The sequence below is a fragment of the Mustela nivalis genome, assembly GCF_964662115.1.
Source record: "Mustela nivalis genome assembly, chromosome: 7".
Taxonomy (NCBI): Eukaryota; Metazoa; Chordata; class Mammalia; order Carnivora; family Mustelidae; genus Mustela; species Mustela nivalis.
In genome coordinates this window covers 33,060,583-33,084,798 of record NC_139026.1, presented here as the reverse complement: position 1 = coordinate 33,084,798, position 24,216 = coordinate 33,060,583, and the positions used below count along the sequence as shown (strand labels likewise).

Below are 24,216 nucleotides of genomic sequence, written 5' to 3'. Positions count from 1 at the left end.
CATCTTTAGAACCTAAGTTATCGGTTATTGTTTATATAGTAACTATTTCTTCAAAATTGTCATTGCTGAAATATAAACATAAATCCATTTTCTATTTTATTATAGTAAATTATCACAACAACCATTTTATTTACTCATGGTTCTGTGGGCCAGCCATGAATTGAGGCCAGGCTTGTCTGGGTATTTCTTCTGATTTTTGTCTTGTTGCCTGGGTCATTTATGTAATTTGGAGTGGGGGCTGGAAATGTCCAAAATGCCTTGTCTGGTGTCTTGGGAGGTTAGAATTTCAATTTCTCTTTCTTTTCTTCTCTCTTTCTCTGTGTATCTGTGTTTCTGTCTCTTTCATTTTGGGGCTTTTCTATAGAGTGGCCCAATCACAAGACTGAGCATTCCAAAAAAGACAAGCTCCAATATGCAGGTGTTTTTCAGGCATCTGCTGGCATTACACTAGCTAATGTTCTATTGGCCAAACCTAAATCTGTATGGGATGGGAGCTGGGTGGATTTGTGAATGTTGGGATGTGAAGTTTATTGGGGCAAAGTAACAGTCTACCACAGTCTACCCTTGATCTTAAGGAGTCACGTCCATCCCACATTCAAAATACACTCATGTCCAAGAGACCCCTAAATGTCATCAATTTTGTGGCCTCAGACTTAGACTTGAAGCACAAAATTTTCTCATCTATATCAGATCCAGGTGGAAGTGATTTGCTCAGGTAGACCTCTTTCAACTCAGAGATCTGTGAGATACACTGAAAAGTATCTTCTCTTCTCCCCGTCCCCCCTTCCCACACTCACATACAGTGGTGAGATAGGTTTGATTAATTACAATAGCGATTCCATTCAAAATGAAAGAAAACAAGAAGCCCATATGTTCCCCTATTCCATAGCTGAGCACATATCCTCATTTCCTTAATAAGGACTTGGTTCTGCTCAATGAAAATGGTTTTCTATGACCCCTGGTTCTGCCCACTGGGGTTTTGACCTTCTCAAGGCATACTTCTTTTTCCACAAGACGTGCTAGTCACAGCTGAGAAGTTTCCTGAGCCTGTTTCTTTCCCATAGAAGAAGGGGTGTGGGTGGTAGCCTAGAAGCTTCTTTTCATTTGGCATATTCTTCTCACTTCACACAGTGCTTACACCAATGTGATTTTCTTTGAAAACTTTGTGGATTTCTTATGCTTCTTATTAAGTTTCCTCCATTAGACAAAGGCTATGCTTATAAATATATTTGAAAGGGAAGCTGTGGGATTACACTCTTAAGATTCTTAAAAGCCCATTTATTTTTCTTAGGTCTTAAAAAGTAAAATTGTTGTTACATCCTAGTCACATGATCTTGACACTGAAACCAACATTATATATTGCAGAGATATGTATGTGTAGTAAAAGTATAAACCTGTACATGAGATACATATCTAACACAATATTGGTGTTCTTTGGAGAGAAAGGGAGCAAAAGGGACTGAGAAGGGGGAAGTAGGGAGATATCAACTTTTTCAATGTTTGGTTTCTTTAACAGTTTTAAAGGAACCATGACCTAGTGTTCATTTTTGTTCGTTTAGATTGCTTGAAATATTTTACTATGATTCTCTGTATTTTCAAAGATTAATAAATATAAAATCAGTTAATTATTTATTAGGTCACTTAATATTTTCATCTAGATAATATAAAATTCTGTATGTTTATCATAAAAGTCAGAGATTCAGTTATTTACTTGGAGATCATATCTCATTTTTCCTCTTTTTGTAAGCTTTAAATGTTCCACTAATAAGCCATTGAACTAAAATTAATTACATTTTTCTTTGTTTTAGGAAAATCATATTGAGACTATCAATTGTGAAAATTTGGACAATCTCTGTGTTGTTCTTCTTAATAAAAATCAACTGACTTCTTTTCATGGTTTGGATGGTTGCACTAATATCCAGAATCTTGAACTCTCCCATAATAAAATCACTCGAATTGGTAAGATCAAGGGAATTTGAATTTATTGACATTTATTTCTCATGATTACATATTGTTTCATTTATTCCTTTTCAAGAATAGGCCACCATAAAATCTTTAAAAAAAAAAAGAATAGGCCACCATTACTAATTTTTTAATTTTATTTATGCCACACTTAATCTTTTATCCAAATAATAAGACTATTTTTAATATATAAAGGAAATATGTTCCCACCAGTGGCAAATGGCTAGTTATCAGTGGCTCCTTAAATTAGTATATTCACTCACATATTCCTTTTTTTTTTTTAAGATTTTATTTATTTATTTGACAGATCACAAGTAGGCAGAGAGGCAGGCAGAGAAAGAGAGGGGAGGAGTAGGCTCCCTGCGGAGCAGAGAACCCAATGGGGGGGCTCAATCCTAGGACCCTGGGATCATGACCTGAGCCGAAGGCAGAGGCTTTAATCCACTGAGCCACCCAGGCACCCCTTCTTTTTTTTCTAACTAGTGGTGATCTGAGCTCTACTGGAGAATATGATACCCTGGATCAGTACCATCATATTTTTATGGATTCTATGCTTTCTGCACTTAGCAACTGCCATAACTGTTCCCTAAAAATCCCTGTCATTACTCCCTTCCTTGCTTTCCACACCACTTGTCCTAACCTTGCCTTTTTTTAGGTAAGACAACCATCACATGAAAGAAATCCATCGGTTTGAATCTCCCTAATCTTTTTCATCTCTCCAGCTGTATATCTGTATCCCTATTTATCTATTTGTTTCCACCCTCATACTTTATAGTCCATACGGTTCAGCAATGAGAATGCCTTCTTAAGGCCAGTCCTTCTATTGTTTATAAATATAATTGTCAGTGTCCCCTGATACTGTATCTTTTATCATCTGTCATTTGTCAAACAGTTCCTTTTGCCACTTATTTCTACCATTGCCTCATCTCTCTTACCCTTCACGTCAAATTTTGTGAAAGTATTCTGTTCATGCTTTCACTTTTTTCTACCCAACTTCCCTCTTCTTTCTACTGAAAGGAAGAACTTAATTCTATACTGTTAGCAGTGTGATAATTCTGAAATAAAAATATCATTGTATTTTTTACTACCTGCCTTAAAATTCTGTTTTATTTATTTATTTATTTTAATTTAAACTTGTGAGATTCTGAAGGGAATTGATAGGGGCTTAAATAATGGTTAATGAATAATGAAGGATTGCTAAAAAGTCAGAAACTAGATAAACATTTTTTATGGTACAATACTAATAACTTAAATTTTGGACACCTAAAAGGTACTATCTTTTCCACCTCCTCATCCTAAAATCATTAGGAAATACTGTCTGGACTGAAATTTCAGGGAGTGGGATGGGAGTAGATGGGGTAGCAGGAATAAGTTCACTTTTCTCATTTGATTTAATTTTATGTTTGATGTATAAAACAAATACATGTTTTTAAATTTTTAAAAAGATTTTATTTATTTATTTGCCAGAGATAGAGGGAGAGAGAGCGAGCGAACACAGGCAGACAGAGAGGCAGGCAGAGGCAGAGGGAGAAGAAGGCTCCCCGCCGAGCAAGGAGCCCGATGTGGGACTCGATCCCAGGACCCCGGGATCATGACCTGAGCTGAAGGCAGCCGTTTAGCCAACTGAGCTACCTAGGTGTCCCCAAATATATGTTTTAAAGCCAAACTACATTTAAAAAGGCATACTCGAAGAGATTGATCTTTTATCCCTGTCCTTTTTACTCTGTTCTCCAATATATTTTTATGTATAGATGTTTTTGTACATAAACACATATAACATCTGTATGCATTTAATATGTGTATGTATGTACATTTAAATATGCATATATACACGTATATATCCAAGAGATATATGTGTGTATATTAATCCTAATTCTAGGATTAAAATATAGAATATTTTAAGTACTGTTCTTTATCTTGCTTTTACTTACCAATGTGTTACAGAGTTCAGAGCATTCTTTTTCCATGGTTTCATAGTATTCAATTTTGTAGATTGATTAGGTTTTATTCCATTGGTTTCTGTTTGATTGACACTGATGGTTTCCAGTCTTCCACATTTGCCATAATAACTAATCTGATACTTATACCATTTTATACTTTACCAGTTATATCTTGATAAATTTTCTGCGATGTATATTGCTGGTGTAAAGGACATCTGTAATTTAGGAAAATAGTGCCATCCACACTTTATGGGTTATACAATTTTGCACTCCTACCACTAATACACATTAATATCAGTTCCTTCCACCTTTCTTCTATTATTTTATTCCTTCTATTTCTGAGTTAAATAATTAATTCTTTTTTATTTTTATTCTTTTCACTCTTGTTAACATAAATACTTCAGTCTATAATTTTTTCTGTGAGCACTGCTTGGTCTGTAACTTCTCTGTTGTAATCAGTTCTACAATTTTATGACATATTTTGCCTTTTAGCTAAGATTTAAATTTCTATATGGTAAAACCATTTTGTGTTGTTGCTGTTATTCTGTTTAGCTTTATTGCCTTATATATAGTGAGAGAACTATCTTTGTTCCATTTTGGAACTTAATTTGATTTTCTACTATGTGGTCAATTTTCAGGAACGTTTCATGTGCACGTGAAAAGAGGTCATTGTGTTTCTAATTGGAATATAGAGTTTATATTTTATCTTTATGATCTAGCTTGCTGATCATTTGTTTTAGATCTTCTATATCTACTTGACCCACTATAGTCTGAGTTGAGCTAGTATAAATATATTTATTATTAATTAGCGTATTTCTTTTTGTATAACCTTTGGTTTCCATTTTTTGAGTGTTACTCCATGCTGTTTTGTAGATATTCCTAACTGTGTTATCTTTATTATGAATTTTAGTCTTGATATTTATGTTTCCTTCTTTGTCTCTTTAATGTTTTGAGACTAAATTCTACCTTACCTGACATTTTCTTTTTATTTGTATTTGTCTACTTGGTCATTAAAAAAACCCACAAAACTTTAGAGACACTTTGTTTTGGGCGTGTACTTATACACAGCATAGATTTGGGTTTTATTTTTTGATCCAGTTTTAAACGTTTTTGTTAGAGCATGGCCATTTACACTTGAAATTCAACTTACATCCTTAGTGTTAGTACTGTTATTCCACTTGGGATGATGCTCCGTTTCTGGAAGGAGGCCTTGTTGATAATACATGGGTTCTTCCACCACTGGAGCATCCCCTTTCTTACATATCTGGCCAGTTTCCATAGTATTCCCTCTGTAGCAGTGTAGATTTAGCCTGGATTGTGTTGGTTACAGATACTTACTACCCCACTTAGAAAAAATTCAGGTTGTAATTTCTTTATCTCCCATTTACACTGGAAAGATAGATTGGGATATTTTTATTTACTTGTTGTTTTTTATGAATTTCTAGAGGATGTATGGAGAAAGTTGGATCAAGGCAGTCACTGTCATCTCTGTTTTTTTTTTTTTTTGATATGGGAAAAAATACAGTTGTTTTCACAAAGCAAACCTTTACAGACATTTCAAGGCACACTTTTGAAAATAAAATGTATAATACTCCTCCATGTGTTTATTTGCCAGTGTGTCTGTGCTGCTTGCTTTGGGTCTACTCACATTTTCTCCTCTATGGAAATAGTGATACTTCTGATACAATTTTTTAATTTTAAAATTTCAGTTTAAAAGACAGAAATAATTTTGTTGTTGTTGGAATGAAGACAAGTGCATTGATAATGTATGTTGCTATATTGGCACACACTGAAGCAAGCTTAAAAAAAAGAAAAAGGCTGTTTGTGAGAAGAAATGCTTTGACTCCCATTCACTTCATTTTCATTGCCAGCAGGGCTGTATGGGATTTCTTGTAACCAGTGGATTTCCTGGGATAGGATATCTGCAAGATTTATGTGGAAACTGCCATAGTATTAATTGATGTACTTGAGATATCTTTATGTAGTACAGAGCAAACAAGGTAAAAGACATCTTTGCTGTCTGTTGGGTACAATGAAAACACTGTATTTATTGAGTGTGAGAAGAGTATACATGAAAAAGTAGATTTTCTGAGGACTGTTTGGAGTCTGTTTTTCATCTTCAGGAACTGCTTACAGAGATTCTGGTTGAGCTAAGGGAAAAGCATAGATTTTGTCTTTCAATGATGTATTGATGCTAAGAACTCTTATGAAGGGACACAAAGATAGATTTGTGTTTATAAGTTAATAGGTTACTATTCCATGCTATAATATTTCTTAAGGAGGTGAAATAAAATTGGAAGCAACACCATGTATTCTGCATTTGTAGTTTCAAGTTTAATTTGTTCCTAATTCTTACTAGGCTGTAATTATTGCAGTACTTAATATGTAAGATTAATTTTAATTATTCTTTTTATTAGAAAGATATTAATGAATTGTGTATTAATAAATACACATTTTTATTTGAATTTCATTGCATTTAAGTGAAAGAGAATAGGAACTGTCAGTTTGTTTAAGGCAATTCATTTGAAATTATTTATGCTAAATGTTTTCTATTCTAATGAAACTGCCTAATTACAGAAATAGAAATGCAATGTAAAATATACTTTTTTAAAAGTAATGACTTAAAATATAATTGAAATTTATGTAAAGTTAATTATGTATCTTTAATTTAACAAAAATTAAGTATGTTTGATTTAATGTTTAAGCGCATTGTGTGCTCTGGCTAATTTAAAGACTACCGTATAACATTTTAATATTATTTTCTATAATTGGTTCTAATTGCATAGCATGTTTTTGATTATAGAATATTTTTATTTGATCTGGAGTTATTACATATTTTGAATGTCAAAATATTTGCTTAATTTTAATTTATTAAGCTCACTTTAGTTGATGATTTATTTTAATAAGACAACAGATTTCTTCATACTTTTTATTAATCTAAAATGTTTTATTTATTTTTTTCCTCTGGAATGTTTTTTTTCCTGTACTGTCTTTTGTAACTCAATTTAATTTGGGTGATTTGCAGTTTAAATTTCAAGATTTTGATATCATTATGATATTTCATGCTTTTTTTTGCCTGAAATTTCCTATATGTAAATTTCAGGTAAAATTGGTAAGACATTTTGTTTTCCAAAATAATATGGAAAAACATACCTCGAAAGGATGTTGAATATCTGTGAGAAGTTTTTCATATTTTGAGATATTATTTTTTGACTTAGTTTTTTAACAAATAGCCAAAACAAATGAAAAATAGGTGATTTATAACTTATAATCTAGTTTTTTTGTTTTTTTTTCCTGTTTTTATGTTGGATTTTATCGACTTTCTAAGACATGAAAGTGAATTAATTTGAAAAAATTCATGCCATATGATGAAATTGTTTTATGAATCTTATTTATAGAAAAAATACAACTTAACATGATAAATATAGTAATAGATTACTTTTTTAACCACCATATATTTATGTGCTTTATACATTTGATTCATTTGCTTTTCATATAACTGCAATGAGTTAGTTACTATTAAATGCTTCTCCCACACCCCAGGTAATAATTGAGGCACAGAGAAGTTAAATAAATTATCTAAGATCATATAGTTAGTAAATGATAGAGTCAGGATTTGAAACTCAAGTCTATTCCTAGTATCTTATTTTTTAATTGCCTCATTCCACTGCCTCTGCAATAAAAATGCATTTAACATTTAAGATTATTACTATTTTATTAGAGCATATTAAAACTCTTTATGCTGAAATAAGTAAAAATTTTAAGGTTTATTGATTAATAAATTTGATAATGAACAAATTTATTGAGTACCTACTATGTATAAGCACTTTTCCAGTCACTAGAACACAGTACTAGAATATTGCTGAGGATGCAGCAATAAACAAAACAAATGAGTATCCTGACTTTCACCAAGATTATCTAATGATATTTATATAAAGAAAGAGAATCGGAATAAATTGCTATATTTCATTTATTGACTATTGAGTAAAAACAAAAATAAGTATGATTAATGTGTAAGAACAAATAATTATTATTTTTTTTTAAAGATTTATTTATTTATTTATTTGACAGACAGAGTTTACTAGTAGGCAAAAGAGATAGGCAGAGAGAGAGGAGGAAGCAGGCTCCCCGTCGAGCAGAGAGGCTTTAACCCACTGAGCCACCCAGGTGCCCCAAGAACAAATAATTATTTTTTATCTTCTCATTCATGAAGCTTCTATCTCTGCTACGTGAAGAAAACTTTTATCTGGAAAAACATGTTTCTTTAATGCCAGCAATTAATTTGTTAATTTATAAATTTCAGGTGATACATTCCTAGAAACTATTATAAGTAGGTAGAAGGATTAGGAGACTTTTTTCCCCCAATGCTTTCTTTTCAGATAATACCATTTTCTGGAAAAGTGACACTAATAAAAGTAAGAAAGGTACTGAAATAATGCAACTTTTCCACATAAGGTTAATTACTGTTTTGACTCATAGGGGAAATATTCTTGGATTAATTCTTGTTACCCAATGTTGTCTTTGGAACAGTAGAAAAAAAATAATGAAGTAAAATAAAATAAAGCTCTGGATATTTTCTTGTAGCAATGCTTTTCACGGCTGTATACTTAGTGAATTTCTTGTATTCCACTAGATGGTGCTAGCTTACTCTTCAGTTTTGAAATGCAACAATGCCCAGTACAAAGCTGAAAGGGATTTTACAGATCTGCCAATTTAGGCTTCTTAAGTTTACAGATGAAAAAACAGACTCACATAATTTTCCTCAAACTCCTACCAGAGGTGGGGCTAGAATCCAAGTTTTCTGATTCCTGTTTCGCCATTCCTGTTTCCACACGACATGTATGATTCTGAGGAGCTTTTGCATTGAAATTAAAAATCTTAAGAGCAGCTCAGCATATTTGTATGTAACTGTCAAACATAGCAATCATTGAGTAGCTAAAGGAGGTAGACCTTTCCCAAACACTTATTTAGTGAAAACCTCCAGCCTAATTTAACATTTTTAGTTTTGCTGTTCCTTTCAGGAGAGGTTTTCCCCCCACTGTGACAGGAATGTTTTATTAGACCATTGGCTCATTTCTGTGGGAGGAATTCTTTGAAATAGATATTTGTAGCAAGTATAGCCAAATGCTAATTTTGCCATGGGCAAGGGCCCTTTGAGGGATAAACACACTTGGCTTCAGTTCTATTTTGTGGGATGTAGGAAACTTTTAAAGAGTTAATAAAGAATATATTGAAGCAGTGGGCTCAATATTTAAGTGATACTTTATATTTGTTATATTTACATAATTTGCAAGAAGCTCTTGAATATTTTTGTGGCTACTGTTTTGTTTTGTTTGGGATGGGGAATGGACAAAATAGAAATGTTGACTGGGAGAGAATCATTTTCTTTGAGATGTTGAGAAAGTAATGGTATTCTAAGGTAAGGCTTGCTCTAAGTCTATTTTGCTCGGTTATTTTTCCTTCATTTGATAGCAAAGAACTTGTAAGATTAAAGGAGGAAAGGGCAACTTATTCTAACTTCCTTCCCATCTAGATTCCCCCTTTTGAGCCAAATGCATTGACTGGATCAAATTACTGTTTAATCAATTGTATATAGACTTTTTTGAAAGTGTGTATTAATATCCTATTTCTTCTTCAAAGTTTAGCTCAAATATTTTTCTTTGAAGTCTTATTTGGTCACAACAGTTATTAACTACTTTTCATTGAGGATAATTGTTAGGAAACAATTTTTAGTAGCCAATATGTGAAAGTGTTGTACAAGCTGTGTTCAAATACTATTTTTAATCCTCCCAATAAAGGACCAAAGACTCAGAGAAGTTAGGTAATGTGTTTATATTCATACAGCTAGTTTTGGAATAGACCTGAAATTCATGGATTGTCTGCTTTAGAGCCTATTCGTGTTTTTATTATACCATACTGCCTGTAATCAATATGTGCCACTGATCATGTTGTTAGCATAGTCATAGAAAAAAGCTATATACATGACTCCCAAGATGATTGTAGGTTGTAGATCTTTATTCTTAGAGCCCATTTTTTTTTTGCTTATATATTTTTGAGGCCATGCTATTTGTTTTATATAAATTTAAAATTGTTATATAGTTCTTTTGAATTGACCTATTTTATCACTTTTAAATGTCCCTTTTCATCTGTAGTAAAGCTTTTTGCCTTAGTCTTCTGTGTCTGATATTACCCTAACCAGGTTTCCTTTGGACTCAGGATCTTTTTATGCTCCTATAAATTATTGAGTACCTGCCTCAAATACCTTTCATTTATGCTGTCAGTATTTACTGTATAGAAAAAAAAATGAGAAAAAATTTGTTCTTATTTAGTAATTCAGAGCTTATGATAACAAAGTTTTTCCATTAGTAGTAGTTTTATAAATAATAAACGTAGTTTTTACCTAAAAGATATAGTGAGAAGAGGGTTATTGTTACACGTATTTGCAAATCTCTTTAATGTCTAGCTTAACGCAAGACAGCTGGATTTCCGTATTTCCTTCTGCATTCAATTTGCTACAATATCACACCTCATGTAGCCTCTGGAAAACACCACTATAAGCTCTTGAGCAAATGAGAGTGAAAAGACAAATAACATCTTAGAATTATTATGAAATAGTTTTGACTCCATGGAACCTTTAAAAGTGTCTGTATGAGATTGGTCTCTAGACCACACTTTGAGAATCACTACTTTAGTGTATACGTATCTTTTTTTTTTTTTTTTTAAGAATTTATTCATTTACTTGACAGAGACACAGCAAGAGAGGGAGAGGGAACACAGGCAGGGGGAGTGGGAGAGGAAGAACTGGCATCCCGCCAAGTAGGGAGCCTGATATGGGACTCGGTCCCAGGACCCCGAGATCATGACCCCAGCCGAAGGCAGAAACTTAATGACTGAGCCACCCAGGCGCCCGTAACATATCTTTTTCTATCCTTTTACTTACAGTATTTCTATATGTTCTATTTTTGGCTTCTTTATGTAATGTGAAAATGTGTTGCTTTTGTTATTGTTTTATTTGGGTTGCCTGACAAATTTTAGCTTCGTTTCTAGCGTTTGATCTCTAATAATGAATTAAGTTTAATTAAGTGCAATTATTAATATATTTCAGTTTGAATCTATTATGTTACTATTTGATTCTATTTGTTTTGCCTGTTTTATTTTTTCTCTTTTCTTGCCTCTTTTTGATTTAGTTGAGGTTTTAAATTATTTCCTTTTTCCTTTCTATTACCAGTTACATATTATTTTACTATTCTTTTTGTTTACTATAAATATGGCATGCCTTCCTGATTTACTAAATATAGATTTATTTAGTATTTTTTCAAAGTAGTTTAGGGTCCTAGAAACTTTATTTACTCACTCCCAAATTAATATGCTATTATTGTCATGCATTTTATTGTATGTGTGTGTATTTGAAATGGCTTAAGACAGTATTATTTTATAATATCATAAAGATTCACCCACTTTTTAAGCCCCCCCTCTTTTGGTGTGTTTGTGTTTGGAAATATTTCTCTTTTTTGAGATGAAATCGATACATTATATTTCTTTCAGGAGTACATCATTTGATTTTTGTATATATACACTACGAGTGATCACCATAGTACATCTAGTTATCATCTGCCATTATACAATTGACCCCCATTACCCAGTTTGTCCTCCTACCCCCTTTCTCTCTGATAATCTTCCATCTGTTCTCTGCATATATGGGTTTTGTTTTGGTTTGTTTGTTTGGTTTTTCTAAACTCCACATAAGAGAGATAATATAACATTTGTTTTTTTTTTTCCCAAGATTTTATTTATTTATTTGACAGAGACACAGCGAGAGAGGGAACACAAGCAGGGGGAGTGGGAGAGAGAGAAGCAGGCTTTCCACCAAGCAGGGAACCCAACACGGAGCGACTCTGGGATCATGACCTGAGCCTAAGGCAGACGCTTAATGACTGAGCCACCCAGTGCCCCTAACATTTGTTTTTTTCTAACTTACTCCACTTAGCATAATGCCCTTGAGATCCATCCATGTTTGCACACATGGCAAGGTTTCATTCTTTTCTTTTATGGCTGAATAATATTCCATTGTACATCTAATTACCACAGTTGTTTTATCCATTCCCGCATCAGTGGTCATTTATGTTGTATACATATTTTCACTGTTGCAAATAATGCTGTAACAAATAAACATGGGGATGAATATATATTTTCATGTCAGGAGCATTTTTTTCTTTAACTAAATATCCTAAAGTGGAAATGGTAGGCCATAAGGTAGTTCTATTTTTAATTTTTTGAGGACCCCCCCTCTATTTTCCATAATGGCTGCACCAATTACATTCCCACCAACAGTTGTGAGAGGGTTCTCTTCTCTCCATATTCTTGCCAACACTTGTTAATTTCTTGTCTTTTGAGACTAGGTATTTTAACAAATGTGAAGTGATAGCCCATAGTGATTTTGATTTTCATTTCCCTGATGACTAATGATGTTGAGAATCTTTTCATGTGCCTGTTGGCCATCTGTATGTCTTCTTTGGAAAAAAGTCTATTCAGACCTTCTGCCCATTTTTTAATCAAATGGGATTTTCACTATTGAGTTGAAGTTGTTTATAAATTTTGGATATTAGACCTTTATCAGACATGTGATTTGCAAATATTTTATCCCATTCAGTAGGTTGCCTTTTCAATTTGTTCATGGTTTCCTTTGCTGCAGTAGCTTTTATCTTGTTTATTTTGCTTTTGTTGCTTTTTCTTTTGGTGTTAGATTTTTAGAAAATCATCCAAAGACCCATGTCAAGGAGTTTACCACCTATGTTTTCTTCTCTGAGCTTTATGGTTTCAGGTCTTATGTTCAAGTCTTCAATTCATTTTGAGTTGATTTTTGTGTATGTCGTAAGACAGTGGTCAAGCTTCGTTTTTTGCACGTGGCTGTCTATTTTCCCAATATTAATTATTGAAGAGACTGTTCTTTCCCCCATTTTATATTCTTGGCCTCTTTGTCATAAACTAATTGACAATAAACTAATTGGTTTATTTCTGGGGTCTTTAGTCTGTTTTCCTGACCTATGTGTCTGTTTTTATGCCAGTACCATATTGTTTTGATTACTATACCTTTGGTGTATAGTTTGAAATCAGGGAGTGTGATACCTCCAATTTTGTTTTTTTCTTGAAATTGCATTGACTATTCAGGGTCTTTTGTGGTTCCATATAAATATTACAATTATTTGTCCTATTTCTGTGAAAAATGCCATTGGGATTTTGAAAGGGATTGCATTGGACCTGTGGATTGCTCTGGATATGGACATTCTAATTATATTAATTTTTTAATTCATGAGTACAGAATGTCTTTCCAATTATTTGTCTTCATAAATTCCTTTCATTAGTGTCTTATAGTTTTCAATATAGATCTTTCACCTCCTTGATTAAATTTATTCTTTGGAATTTTATTTTTTGATGCAGTTATAAATGGGATTTTTAAAAAAATTTCTTGCATAGTTGCTGTCTTTTCAGATTGTTTTCTGCCATTTAAAAGAACTCTACTGTAATATTGTTTTGTAATTTATTCAGTTCATGATAAATTGTTAACATTTTTACATGTTATAATTTAAAAAATAGTAGTTGAGTAGATAAACTAAGAGATATTTGAGGAGAGATTCTGTCTATATTATTTTTCTATTTCCATGTGAACATAAACACAGGGCTGAAACTAATAGAATGGATCTCTGATGAATTTTAAATTACGAGTAAAGCTTGTTTTGCAAAAATAGATTTTGATATATTTAGTAGAAATGTGGAAAATATAAATGATTTATATGTGTTTATGTAAGCTACTCTGTTTATTTCCAAAAAATCACAGAAAATTTTGTCATATACCTGTATTAAGAAAATAAAACTGTAAAAAACAGCTCACCACCTAAATAGAAATTCAAAAATCTTTGAGGAATAACAAATATAAAATGGTAAACAAAAATGTCCTTCTATATATAAGATGAATTTATATGAATGAACAAAGTAATCAAAATAAGAAATCACTTGAAATAAATGTGGTAACTCTTCAGCCATTGTGCTTACTTTTCCTATATAAATAAGTGTATTTAGGGTAAAGTTTAATTAAAATAGTTTAGGTAGTTAACTAAATAAAGTTTAACTAAACAGTAGATAAACTTTAATAGTATCTGTCATTATTACAGTACGTATAAAGAGATAAGCTCTAGGCATGTAATTTTTATTAACATTAAATAAACAGCTACCACTTTAGTGCTGCTTTTGAGATGATGCAGACATAACTTTAACCACTACTGAAGTCAAACATCAATTTGAATTTTTAAAAAGTACCATGATTTAGGGGCGCCTGGATGGCTCAGTGGGTGAAAGCCTCTGCCTTCGACTCAGGTCATGATCCCAGGATCCTGGGATCGAGTCCCACATTGGGCTATCTGCTCAGCGGGGAGCCTGTTTTTTCTTCTCTGCTTGACTCTCTGTCTACTTATGATCACTATCTGTCAAATAAATAAATAAAATCTTTAAAAAGAATTTTTAAAAAAATAGCACCATGATTTATAAAATAAGCATTTGTTGAAATATATTAACATATGTAAAATAATCTTATGATGAACAAAACCAAAAATCATCCCTATGTGAATTACTGGTTGGGAACACTCCTTTTCAGTCAATTTTTCTACAACCAGTTTACTAAGATGGGACATACTTAAAAACTCAAAAGCATTGTTAAACAATAGAGCATGAGTGTATATGAAACTGTTTTGACTTCAGAATTTTAGACTGGCTTCTCAAGCTAAAGATGATAAAATGATCTCCTTTATACTACCATCTCCACCTTCCGGTTGCCAGTTATATTCTTGCTTAGTAAATTTTTAAAACATGTGCTTTTGATTCATGTATTTCAGACAATATTAACTCTTAAGAAAATAAAATAAATTAGAATATTTATACTTTTCACAATCTCCTTTTTCTCCCACAATTATTATTCACATCGGGATTTATGACTTTATGTACATATCCTTTAGTGGCATTAGATCTATATGACAATGGGTTAGTACCAGTGCCAGTGCTTTTTAAAACTGTTCCTTTCATCCTCTGCTTATCTGGATTACCTAGTTCATTAGCTCTTTTCAAATCTTATTTTTCAAAGAAAGATGGATCCTATTATCCCTGAATTCTTTCACATTTGAGAATATCTGTCAGTTGCCTTCATTCTTGAATGAGAAGAAAGCTGTGTGTTCTATTTTTAGGTAACACTTCACTTGGTACTTTGTGACCTTGCTTCACTGCATACATGGTATTATGTATTGCTATTGCAAGTAAGAGGCTAACTTGATTTTCTGTCCTTAAAACTGATTTTTATGAAGATACCTGAATAATACTCCTTGTCCTTAGTCAGTAACTTAACCAAGAAACATCTTATAGTCAATAAATCCACATAAAATTGCTTTGGAATATAATGTACCTTTCAAAATACAGATTAAGTTATTTCTTGTTTCTGGAAAATTTTGGTTTTCATATATTTGAAAACTTTTTTGTTTTCTTTCTATTTTTCAATCATAGATGATCCATATTTTGGTTGAGTTTGTCTTTCATGTCTATTATTATTTAATTAATTTAATCTATGTCTTTTTATTTTTGGCTTTCTTCATATTTTATTCTCAGTGTGATGATCTCTTTTTTTATAGGCAATCCAAGCTGTAGCTCTCTGTTAATGTACAATGTTATTTCAAAATTATTTATTAGTTCTGTCATGGTGTTATTTTGGTCCATTTGTTTACCTATATCTGTTATTTTAATATCTTTGAATTCTTGTTACATTAAATTTCTTTAAATATCCTTCTATTGCCCAAAGCATTTTCAACATATTTTCTTCTTTCTCATATTTTCTTTCAAATAGAATCTTTACTGTATTAGTTATATATTGTGAAGCAAAGTACCCTAAAACAGCAATCTAAAATAACAAACACTTTGCATATTTTCTTTGGATCAGGAATCTTTGGTGGCTTAACTGGGTGGTTATGTCTCAGGATCTCTCAAGAGGTTGCAGTCAAGCTGTCATCCAGGATTAGCTAATATATACTATTGTATGTAATATTCTATTTTTAATAACTTGGAATTGATAATGTATAATATATAATATATATAAGACAGTTGATTCTGTTATTTAAACTTAGTCAACTATCTTATTGGGCAGAACTATTCGCTCCTTGAATAATAACAGATGACAATTTTTTTCTAAGTCATTTGCTTTTTTTCTAAGTCACTTGCTATTTTACATTACAGAAAAATACCAGGACATCAATCCTAGAAAAGAACTTAAAAAATGTAAAATTACATCCTAAATTTAAATTTAAGTCCCTCTCTTCTATGGATCTTTCTATGTATTTTCCTAGATAATGTGTAATTTATCATTATAAGAAAATTAACTCTTTAGCATAAAAATGTATTCCTTTTTATACAGAATAAGCATCCATAATATTAAGTTCTTTTGACCCAAACTATTAGAAACACTGCAATTTTGAAATATAATTTTTCTTCAATGTATCTCTATGAAATATTGGTACAATACACTCAATTCTATTATCTAAACTTTTAAAATGTGATATAGCAATAAGTTTTCTTGTGAAATCTTGGTAATATTACTTGATTCTTCTTTTTATTTCTCCATTTTCATATAAGCCAACTGTTTGCCCTTTCCTTCTGTAAGTTATAATGTATAATCAAAAGAACAAGCCTTGAGTTAATGCCTTAAATTTCTCCAGGATAAATTCATTACATAAGTTCTAGATATTGTTTTTATACATTAATTATGTTTCTTTCAAGATTATCTTTCAGTTTTTTTCAAATAACTTTTTTTGGCCAAAAAAGTTTATTCCAACATTTAATCGAATAAAATATTTTGGGGCTCAACAAGAAAATCACAATGAAGCTTGATTCTCCAAGGTCAGGCTCAATGACTCCCATATGTACAACACTCACTGAAGACAGTCTGCTTACCAGTACCTACCTTAGAACTTAAACCTTATTTCCAGTTTCTAGAACTGCCTATTTCATGTAATAGTGTGGTACCTAAAGGTATCATATCTAGTCCAATATTCAATCTAAGTAACATTTTCTAGATTTTTAATATCTTTCATGAAATATTTACAGACTTCCTCAGCATTTCTTTCCAGTGCTAATTCCTGATGGCTTACTTGAACAACCTTTTCAGTTTTTTCCCTTATAAGTGCTGAGCTATAGACGAAGATTCCTCTGGTATTTTTTATATAGTATCATATTGGTTTTAACCTTATCTGGGCAATAAGGAGGATACATGTGTCAATCTTGAAATACCTGAAGAATATGTTAATATTTCATTGTTGTTAATATGGTTGCACCTACTTCACTTGGGAATTTAAGATAGCTATCTCGATGGGATGGTAGGAAAATAGCATTCCAACATTATATATTCAACTTTAAGGAAGTAATCAAACTTCAAAGACCCTGAAACTGAATTGGAAACTTTTTTTTTTAAAGAAAACAAGTCCTTCTATCTCTCCCTTGTTCTGTTGCCTTTTGAAAATAAAACATTCAAAAAAAAAAAAAAAGAAAAGAAAACATTCAGTGCCCACCCAATGTATACTTTGTAGTATTTTGTTCAGTTTTCAATTGGTATATAACTATGTCATTCAAAAATGTATCTTTTAGGTACAAGTTTAAAAAGGAATACTTTTTACACTTACACATTTTTCACAAGAATAGGGGCTAAATCTTTATTTGTAATTAGAAAGATTGGAAAATTGGTACAATTAATTAGAAATTGCATCTTAGATTCTAGAAGAATGTTTGATATAAGTGATCTTAGAAAATTTTTATTCCAGGTGGTTTAGAATCTTTGAGGAATCTTCAACAACTATTTGTGGATCACAATCAGTTAATTAGTACAAAAGGTCTTTGTGATACTCCTACCATTATATACCTGGACTGTTCACATAATCATCTAACTAAAGTTGAAGGTATTGAAAACTGTGGATTGCTCCAGGTACTGAAGTTACAGGGAAATTATCTAAGTGAGGTAATTTCTTTGAATTATTGGTGTCTGTGATTAATACAACATTTTTCTTTTGATAGAAAAAATTAAAAGGAACTTTAATTTTTCTTTGTTTTTTGTTTATCATCTGTATGTGACTTCCAGTTTACTTAAAACTGTCACATACTTATCTCTGTTAAAAAAAGTTCAACATAGAATATTTTGTAAAATAATTTAACGTAAGTTTTTCACAACAATAAAATAAATCACAATTTTCAGTTCTATTTTCATATGTAAGTGGAGCCAAATGTATCTGTAATGAAATTCTAAATAAAATTTACCATGAAGTAACTTTTATTTAAGAAATTCTAATTATAAAGTTAATTCTTATAAATTTTATTCGTCCTAAAATTCTCATAACATTATACTTTGATTTAGATATACAGTTTAACAGACTATACCTTTTGTTAGTTTTAATAGGTTTTATGTTTTTAAATTTTGTTGAATGACAAAAATATTTTACTTAATATAAGCTAATGACCCAAATTTAAATATAGCTTCCATCCTTGGAGAATCATGTTCTACTAAGAGAATTGCACTTGGATGATAACAGCATTTCAACTGTGGAAGCACTTTCTTCCTATTGGCTGCCTTTACTACAGAAACTGACTATCTCTCAAAACAGGTAAAAACAAACTGCATAAGCACAAATGCATTGAATGACTGAAGTAAATGCTTGATCTTCATAACAAGTAGAAAGGTTATTAGATTTTACCAGCAATTCAGTTGAAGTGCATCACAATAAATTAGTACATAAATTAAAAATATATCTTTATAGGATTTGAAAAAGTAGTATATTGGCAAACCCTCAAATTTTAGTAGAATTTTAACTGTCACTTATCCTACTCATTTTGTTACTTCTCAAAGACATACTTGTAGAAATCTCCCAGAGCTAGTTTGTTTATATTTGTAAAGAATATAGTCCTTGGAAAATGCAGGAGGTAGTTAATTTAATTCAGAAGGATGTCTCATTCTCTCAAGTGGTATTTATTAAGTCCTGGAAGAACGATTTTTAATCTGCTCTCAACTTGCATGTCTTTGTAACTGTTAAGATTGATTTAAATTCGATTTCCCTAAGGATATAAAGTAACACTTAAAAAAATACCTTAATGTTAAACTGAGATGGGTACCTGACACAGAAGATTCATTTGAAACCACCAAACATCTGGATCTTTGCAGAGAATAACTGTCTAAAACCAAAACAGGAGCACATTATGTGTATGTCTCCCTCTGCTTAATATTTTATTGAAACCTATTCACTCTAATATGATTAATTTGTTCATCAAAGGCACATGGAGTAGAGGAAAGAAACCACCTTTAACAAGAAATTGCTTTTTTGAGTTCTACAACTCTTACAGAACAAGTGAACAAGTATAACCCGATTTTAATGCATACTTTTTTTTTCCTAAAAGAACCATAAAATTTTCTCACAATCTCTCCACAGTAGTGCTCATCCATTGAGCAGGTATGGGCCAAATGATTTAACTTCCACCTATTAAACTATTCCACTATTTGACAAAGCAAAAACTGCAACTGTATTCAAATATTCCCTCAAGTTATTTCAATGATCTAACATATGAAAGTTGATTTGGTTTTAAAAGGGGTCTTTATTGTAGAGCCAGCTCTATCAGATAACACTGTTTAAATAATTTGGGCATCCACAAACCTATTGGATCTTTTTACAATATTTTCCAGGTAAGAAACACAATTTCAATAGAAATGCTTATCTATGGTTTGGACATATGCAATAAATCACTCAGTAACTGACATACCTCATACATTTTATAGAAGTGGATCTCAAGCCACATTACTGAGCAAAAATAATATTAAAAGAGATTAGAAAATATTCAAATCAATACCATTTTTTTGAGAAATAATACCTTTAATTTCTTTGGACAATTTAAACTATCAAAGAAATCTTTTAATAGTTAAAATTAGTATTAGTTGATAGACTTTTGCCCTATCAGTCTGATAGGACTTATTTCCCATATCAATCTGATACGACTAAGAATTAGATCAACTAGATCACTAGACATTTCTTTGGGGTACTTAATCCGAATAATCCTTATTTGTAAGTTGACATTTGCTTAACCTTGCAACATTTGGATATTGATGTCATGTTTTCTATTTGGGGGAGCATAGAACTAAGTAATATATGTCCTTAGCATAAAAAAACTCTTAAGGGTTGCCTGGATGGTGCAGTGGATTCAGCATTCGACTCTTGGTTTCAGCGCAGGTCTTGATCTCAGGGTCTTAAGATCGAGGCCTGCATGAGCTCCATGCTCAAGGGTGAGTCTGCTTGAGACTCTCTCTCCCTGTGCCCATTCCCCATCCCTGTTTTTTCTCTCTCTTTCCCTCTCAGTTGAATAAATAAATCATTAAAAAATTATTAAAAATGCAAGAATGAAAGAACTTAATCTTTTGAATTTTACTATGTAAAAAAGAAGTCAATTTATTATATAATAATATATGATATTTTTAATTTTTAAAAATTTTTAAAAATTTTTAATTTTTTTTTAGTCTTTATTAATTTTTTATTTTTTATAAACATATATTTTTATCCCCAGGGATACAGGTCTGTGAATCACCAGGTTTACACACTTCACAGAACTCGCCATATCACATACCCTCCCCAATGTCCATAACCCCACTACCCTCTCCCCCCTTCCTCCCAGCAACCCTCAGTTTGTTTTGTGACAGTAAGAGTCTCTTATGGTTTGTCTCCCTCCTGATCCCATCTCGTTTCATTTATTCTTTTCCTACCCGCCAAGCCCCCCACGTTGCTTCTCCACTTCCTCATATCAGGGAGATCTTATGATAGTTGTCTTTCTCTGATTCACTTATTTCAATAAGCATAATACCCTCTGGTTCCATCCACGTTGTTGTAAATGGCAAGATTTCATTTCTTTTGATGGCTGCATTGTATTCCATTGTATATATACACCACATCTTCTTTATCCATTCATCTCTTGATGGATAGCTAGGTTCTTTCCATAGTTTGGCTATTGTGGACATTGCTGCTATAGACACTAAATTTTTTAAGAATACTGTCATTTAAATATATTCTTTATGGTCTCTCATAGTTCTTTGCACACTTAATTTTCTATCATTTCTTTTAAGATTTTATATATTTGACAGAGAGAGATCACATGTAGGCAGAGGAGGCAGACAGAGAGAGAGAGAGAGGGAAGCAGGCTCCCTGCTGAGCAGGGAAATATGATTGATAGAGATGGACATAGAGAGTAGTAAAATCATTTCTTGAAATCATAGTGTAAAAATGATCTTCAACCTTGGGATTTTTCACAATAAGCTAATACCATTAACTATAGGAATTATCCATTGTACATTAAGATTTTACATGTGCATTGACTTTTTCAAACTATATCAGCTTTGGTAAAACTCAGGATCAGCAACTCTGAATGCTGAATCTACAACTTACCAGTCAGTTGACCCTTGAATAACTCTGTTCGTACTACCAGATCCTGGGTTTTTTATTTACATGTAAAAGGGGTAGTAATACCTATCTTATCTATTTGATGGAATACCAAATATTGATCCAAAAGGAAAATATATGTCAATACATTTTGCAAACCTCAGATGAGTTTTATAAATGTGATATTTGGATTTGTGATTGGTGTGTCTTTTAAATTGTATATATTTTTCTTTTAATTTCTGATACTTTCATCACAAGAAAGAAATTATGTGTCCATATGTTTTTTCCCCTCAAAGTGAAATATAATAAAGAATGATACTAAGTACATATTGTTTGAAATCCATGTTTCATCTTGACTTCTGTTTTAAATTTTCATTAGGACATATGACTGTTTTAAGTTTGACTCCGCGGAGTCCTAACTGGAAGACTCTTGGCTTTATGTCTTTCTACTTCCAGTGAGACTCTAAGTAGTCTAAGTAGGAGCAGAAAGTGGAAACTATTACCCATTGGCTGCTCATTGTACAAATCTTTTGCTTTTTGTCGTCTTTGAAATTTATATCTTTTTTATGCCCAGGGCTAATGTGACAAGGTCAAATGGTATTAGGTTTTCACTAATGTCCTTTGTCTTTCTGGTTTGAATTTTCTTGGAAAAAAATATACACAGATTGTCAGTAAAAAGAAAAGTTCTAGAGACTTAAAAAAAAGAATTCTACTATTAGGTTTCTACCTTCCTAATGAATAGTCATAAAGGTGAATGAATAGCCAGTTTTCTAGATCAAAATTTTATTAAAAAGAAAAAGAACATGATTCTAAAAGAATGGTTATCTGAAAAGATAAAATTTTAATGTAAAATATTTTGTCAAACCAAATATTTTTTTACTTGGATTGATTGTTGAAAAGAGAATTTTATTTTTAATTCTGTGACTTCATTGGTTATTTTACTGGTTGTCTTCATATAACCTATATGTTACCTATACTTTGCCATATATAACTTACTGGTTAAAACCATGAAATCATCTGAAAAAAAGAGGAAAACTCTTGACCTGTTTATCTTTCAAAACCTTTTTAGTAGAAGAACAAAGATTTAGTATTAGAAAATTAATTAAAGCTACAAAACAAGTAAGAATTTTCTTCTTGATAAATGTATTGGGATTATATTGAAAAACTTAAATTTCTTACTTATAATAATAATGATCCAAAATATGCCCGAGTAGGAAAATCATAAAACTAGGACTTAAATTCATTAATTATGTATCAACAAAATTTTAATTTTCCTTCCTCCCTTCCTTCCCTCCTTGCCTCCCTCACTTCCTTCCTTCTTTCTTTTTCAGCGTACATGTGACATTTCAGTAAATTTTACTATTTGGTAGTATATATAAAAATAATGAAAAAATGTAACGCCAATATTTTATCATTTTTTCTTTTATTACCTTGGGTGTTTTCCTCCTAGAGATTGTATTTACAAAGTGGTGTTGTGTAGGTTTGATATAAATAGTAATATTGTATTTAGGTTTAACTACAGTCATAGAGAACTTTTTCCAGTTTCATTATTTGGTCTGGTTTTCATGGGTCGTTCTATCTCTCTGCTAATGCAGAGCAGGATAGTAGAAGAAAGGAGTCAAGGTTAGTACCAGGGTTAGTTTTGTGCCAGACCCCATGAGGCTTCCCTGTCACAGTATTATTCTATAAGCTTCTGACCTCAGAATAATAGATTTTCTTTTTTCATGACAGGGAGATGCTAGAAATAAAGATGTAAAAATATCTGCCAGGAGAACTAGAACGACAGCATAAAAAACAAGAAAACAAAAGAAGTAGAAATTAATGCGTACTTTTTTTTTCCTTTGGTACCAGAAATATTCTGTAGTTGAGGCATATTTTGAACTGGATGGAGTTCCAACATTTAGAGGGGTGGGGTTGATTCAAGAGACGTGTGATCGTTACAAGATTATATTTGATGCAAAGAAATTTTTCTGTTGTTTAAAGATTTAGAAGGCTTGGCTTAATTTTTATTTCCAAATAGCTATGGTAATGGGATATTATATTACAGAATAAGTGTAGATTTGTCTTAGTTGGAAATGCACATCAAACTAAATTATTTTTTCCTTCATGGCTTTTATTCCCAATGATGTGAATATTTTGAATATCACTTACATTCCTTGCTTGTATTTGGGTTCTTAATGACAATTATATCTTAGAAAATGTTAGAAACTTTTAAAAAGTAGGAGGAAAAGTCAGTATTACTAGAATTTAAATATATATGCATTAATAATAAGTATTATTTTAAATTATTAGCATATTTCTGCCAAACTTGCTTATTCTATCTATATAAAGTATTTTCTATTATTACCTTCCTTAGAAGCTTATTTCTTTTTTTTTTTTAAGATTTTATTTATTTATTTGACAGAGAGAGATCACAAGTAGGCAGAGAGGCAAGAGAGAGAGGAGGGGGTAAGCCGGCTCCCTGCTGAGCAGAGAGCCTGATGTGGGACTCAATCCCAGGATCCTGCGATCATGACCTGAGCCAAAGACAGAGGCTTAACACATTGAACCAGCCAGGCGGCCCTGGAAGCATATTTCTAACTTAGAAATAATCTTAGTTTAACTTTGGATACTTGTAGTACTTAAAATACTTTCAATCTGGTATACAAAAATTTTTTTTAATTAAAAATAAAACTAGTAACTCTAAGCTGTTACACTGTCAAAAAGTGAAAAATATATTTTTTTAAATTTTTATCTCTTAATGGTTTTAGTTTTGTGCTTGAGCCAGGAAACATTATTAAGATAATATAAATTCTCTATTAATTAGGCCTTTTATAAAAGCAAAACAA

The 24,216-nt window shown here is 31.7% G+C and overlaps 1 protein-coding gene across 6 annotated transcripts in view; it reads left to right on the top strand.

Annotated features, from left to right (window-relative positions):
* LRRIQ1 (leucine rich repeats and IQ motif containing 1) overlaps window positions 1-24,216 on the top strand; it is a 225,009-nt gene that overhangs the window by 31,059 nt on the left and 169,734 nt on the right. For all 6 annotated transcript variants that reach the window (XM_082738968.1, XM_082738972.1, XM_082738971.1 and 3 more), the window contains 3 exons: window positions 1,809-1,959; window positions 17,747-17,940; window positions 18,453-18,580. In XM_082738968.1, coding sequence (XP_082595094.1) covers window positions 1,809-1,959; window positions 17,747-17,940; window positions 18,453-18,580 — 473 coding nt within the window. The remainder of the gene's footprint in view (window positions 1-1,808; window positions 1,960-17,746; window positions 17,941-18,452; window positions 18,581-24,216) is intronic.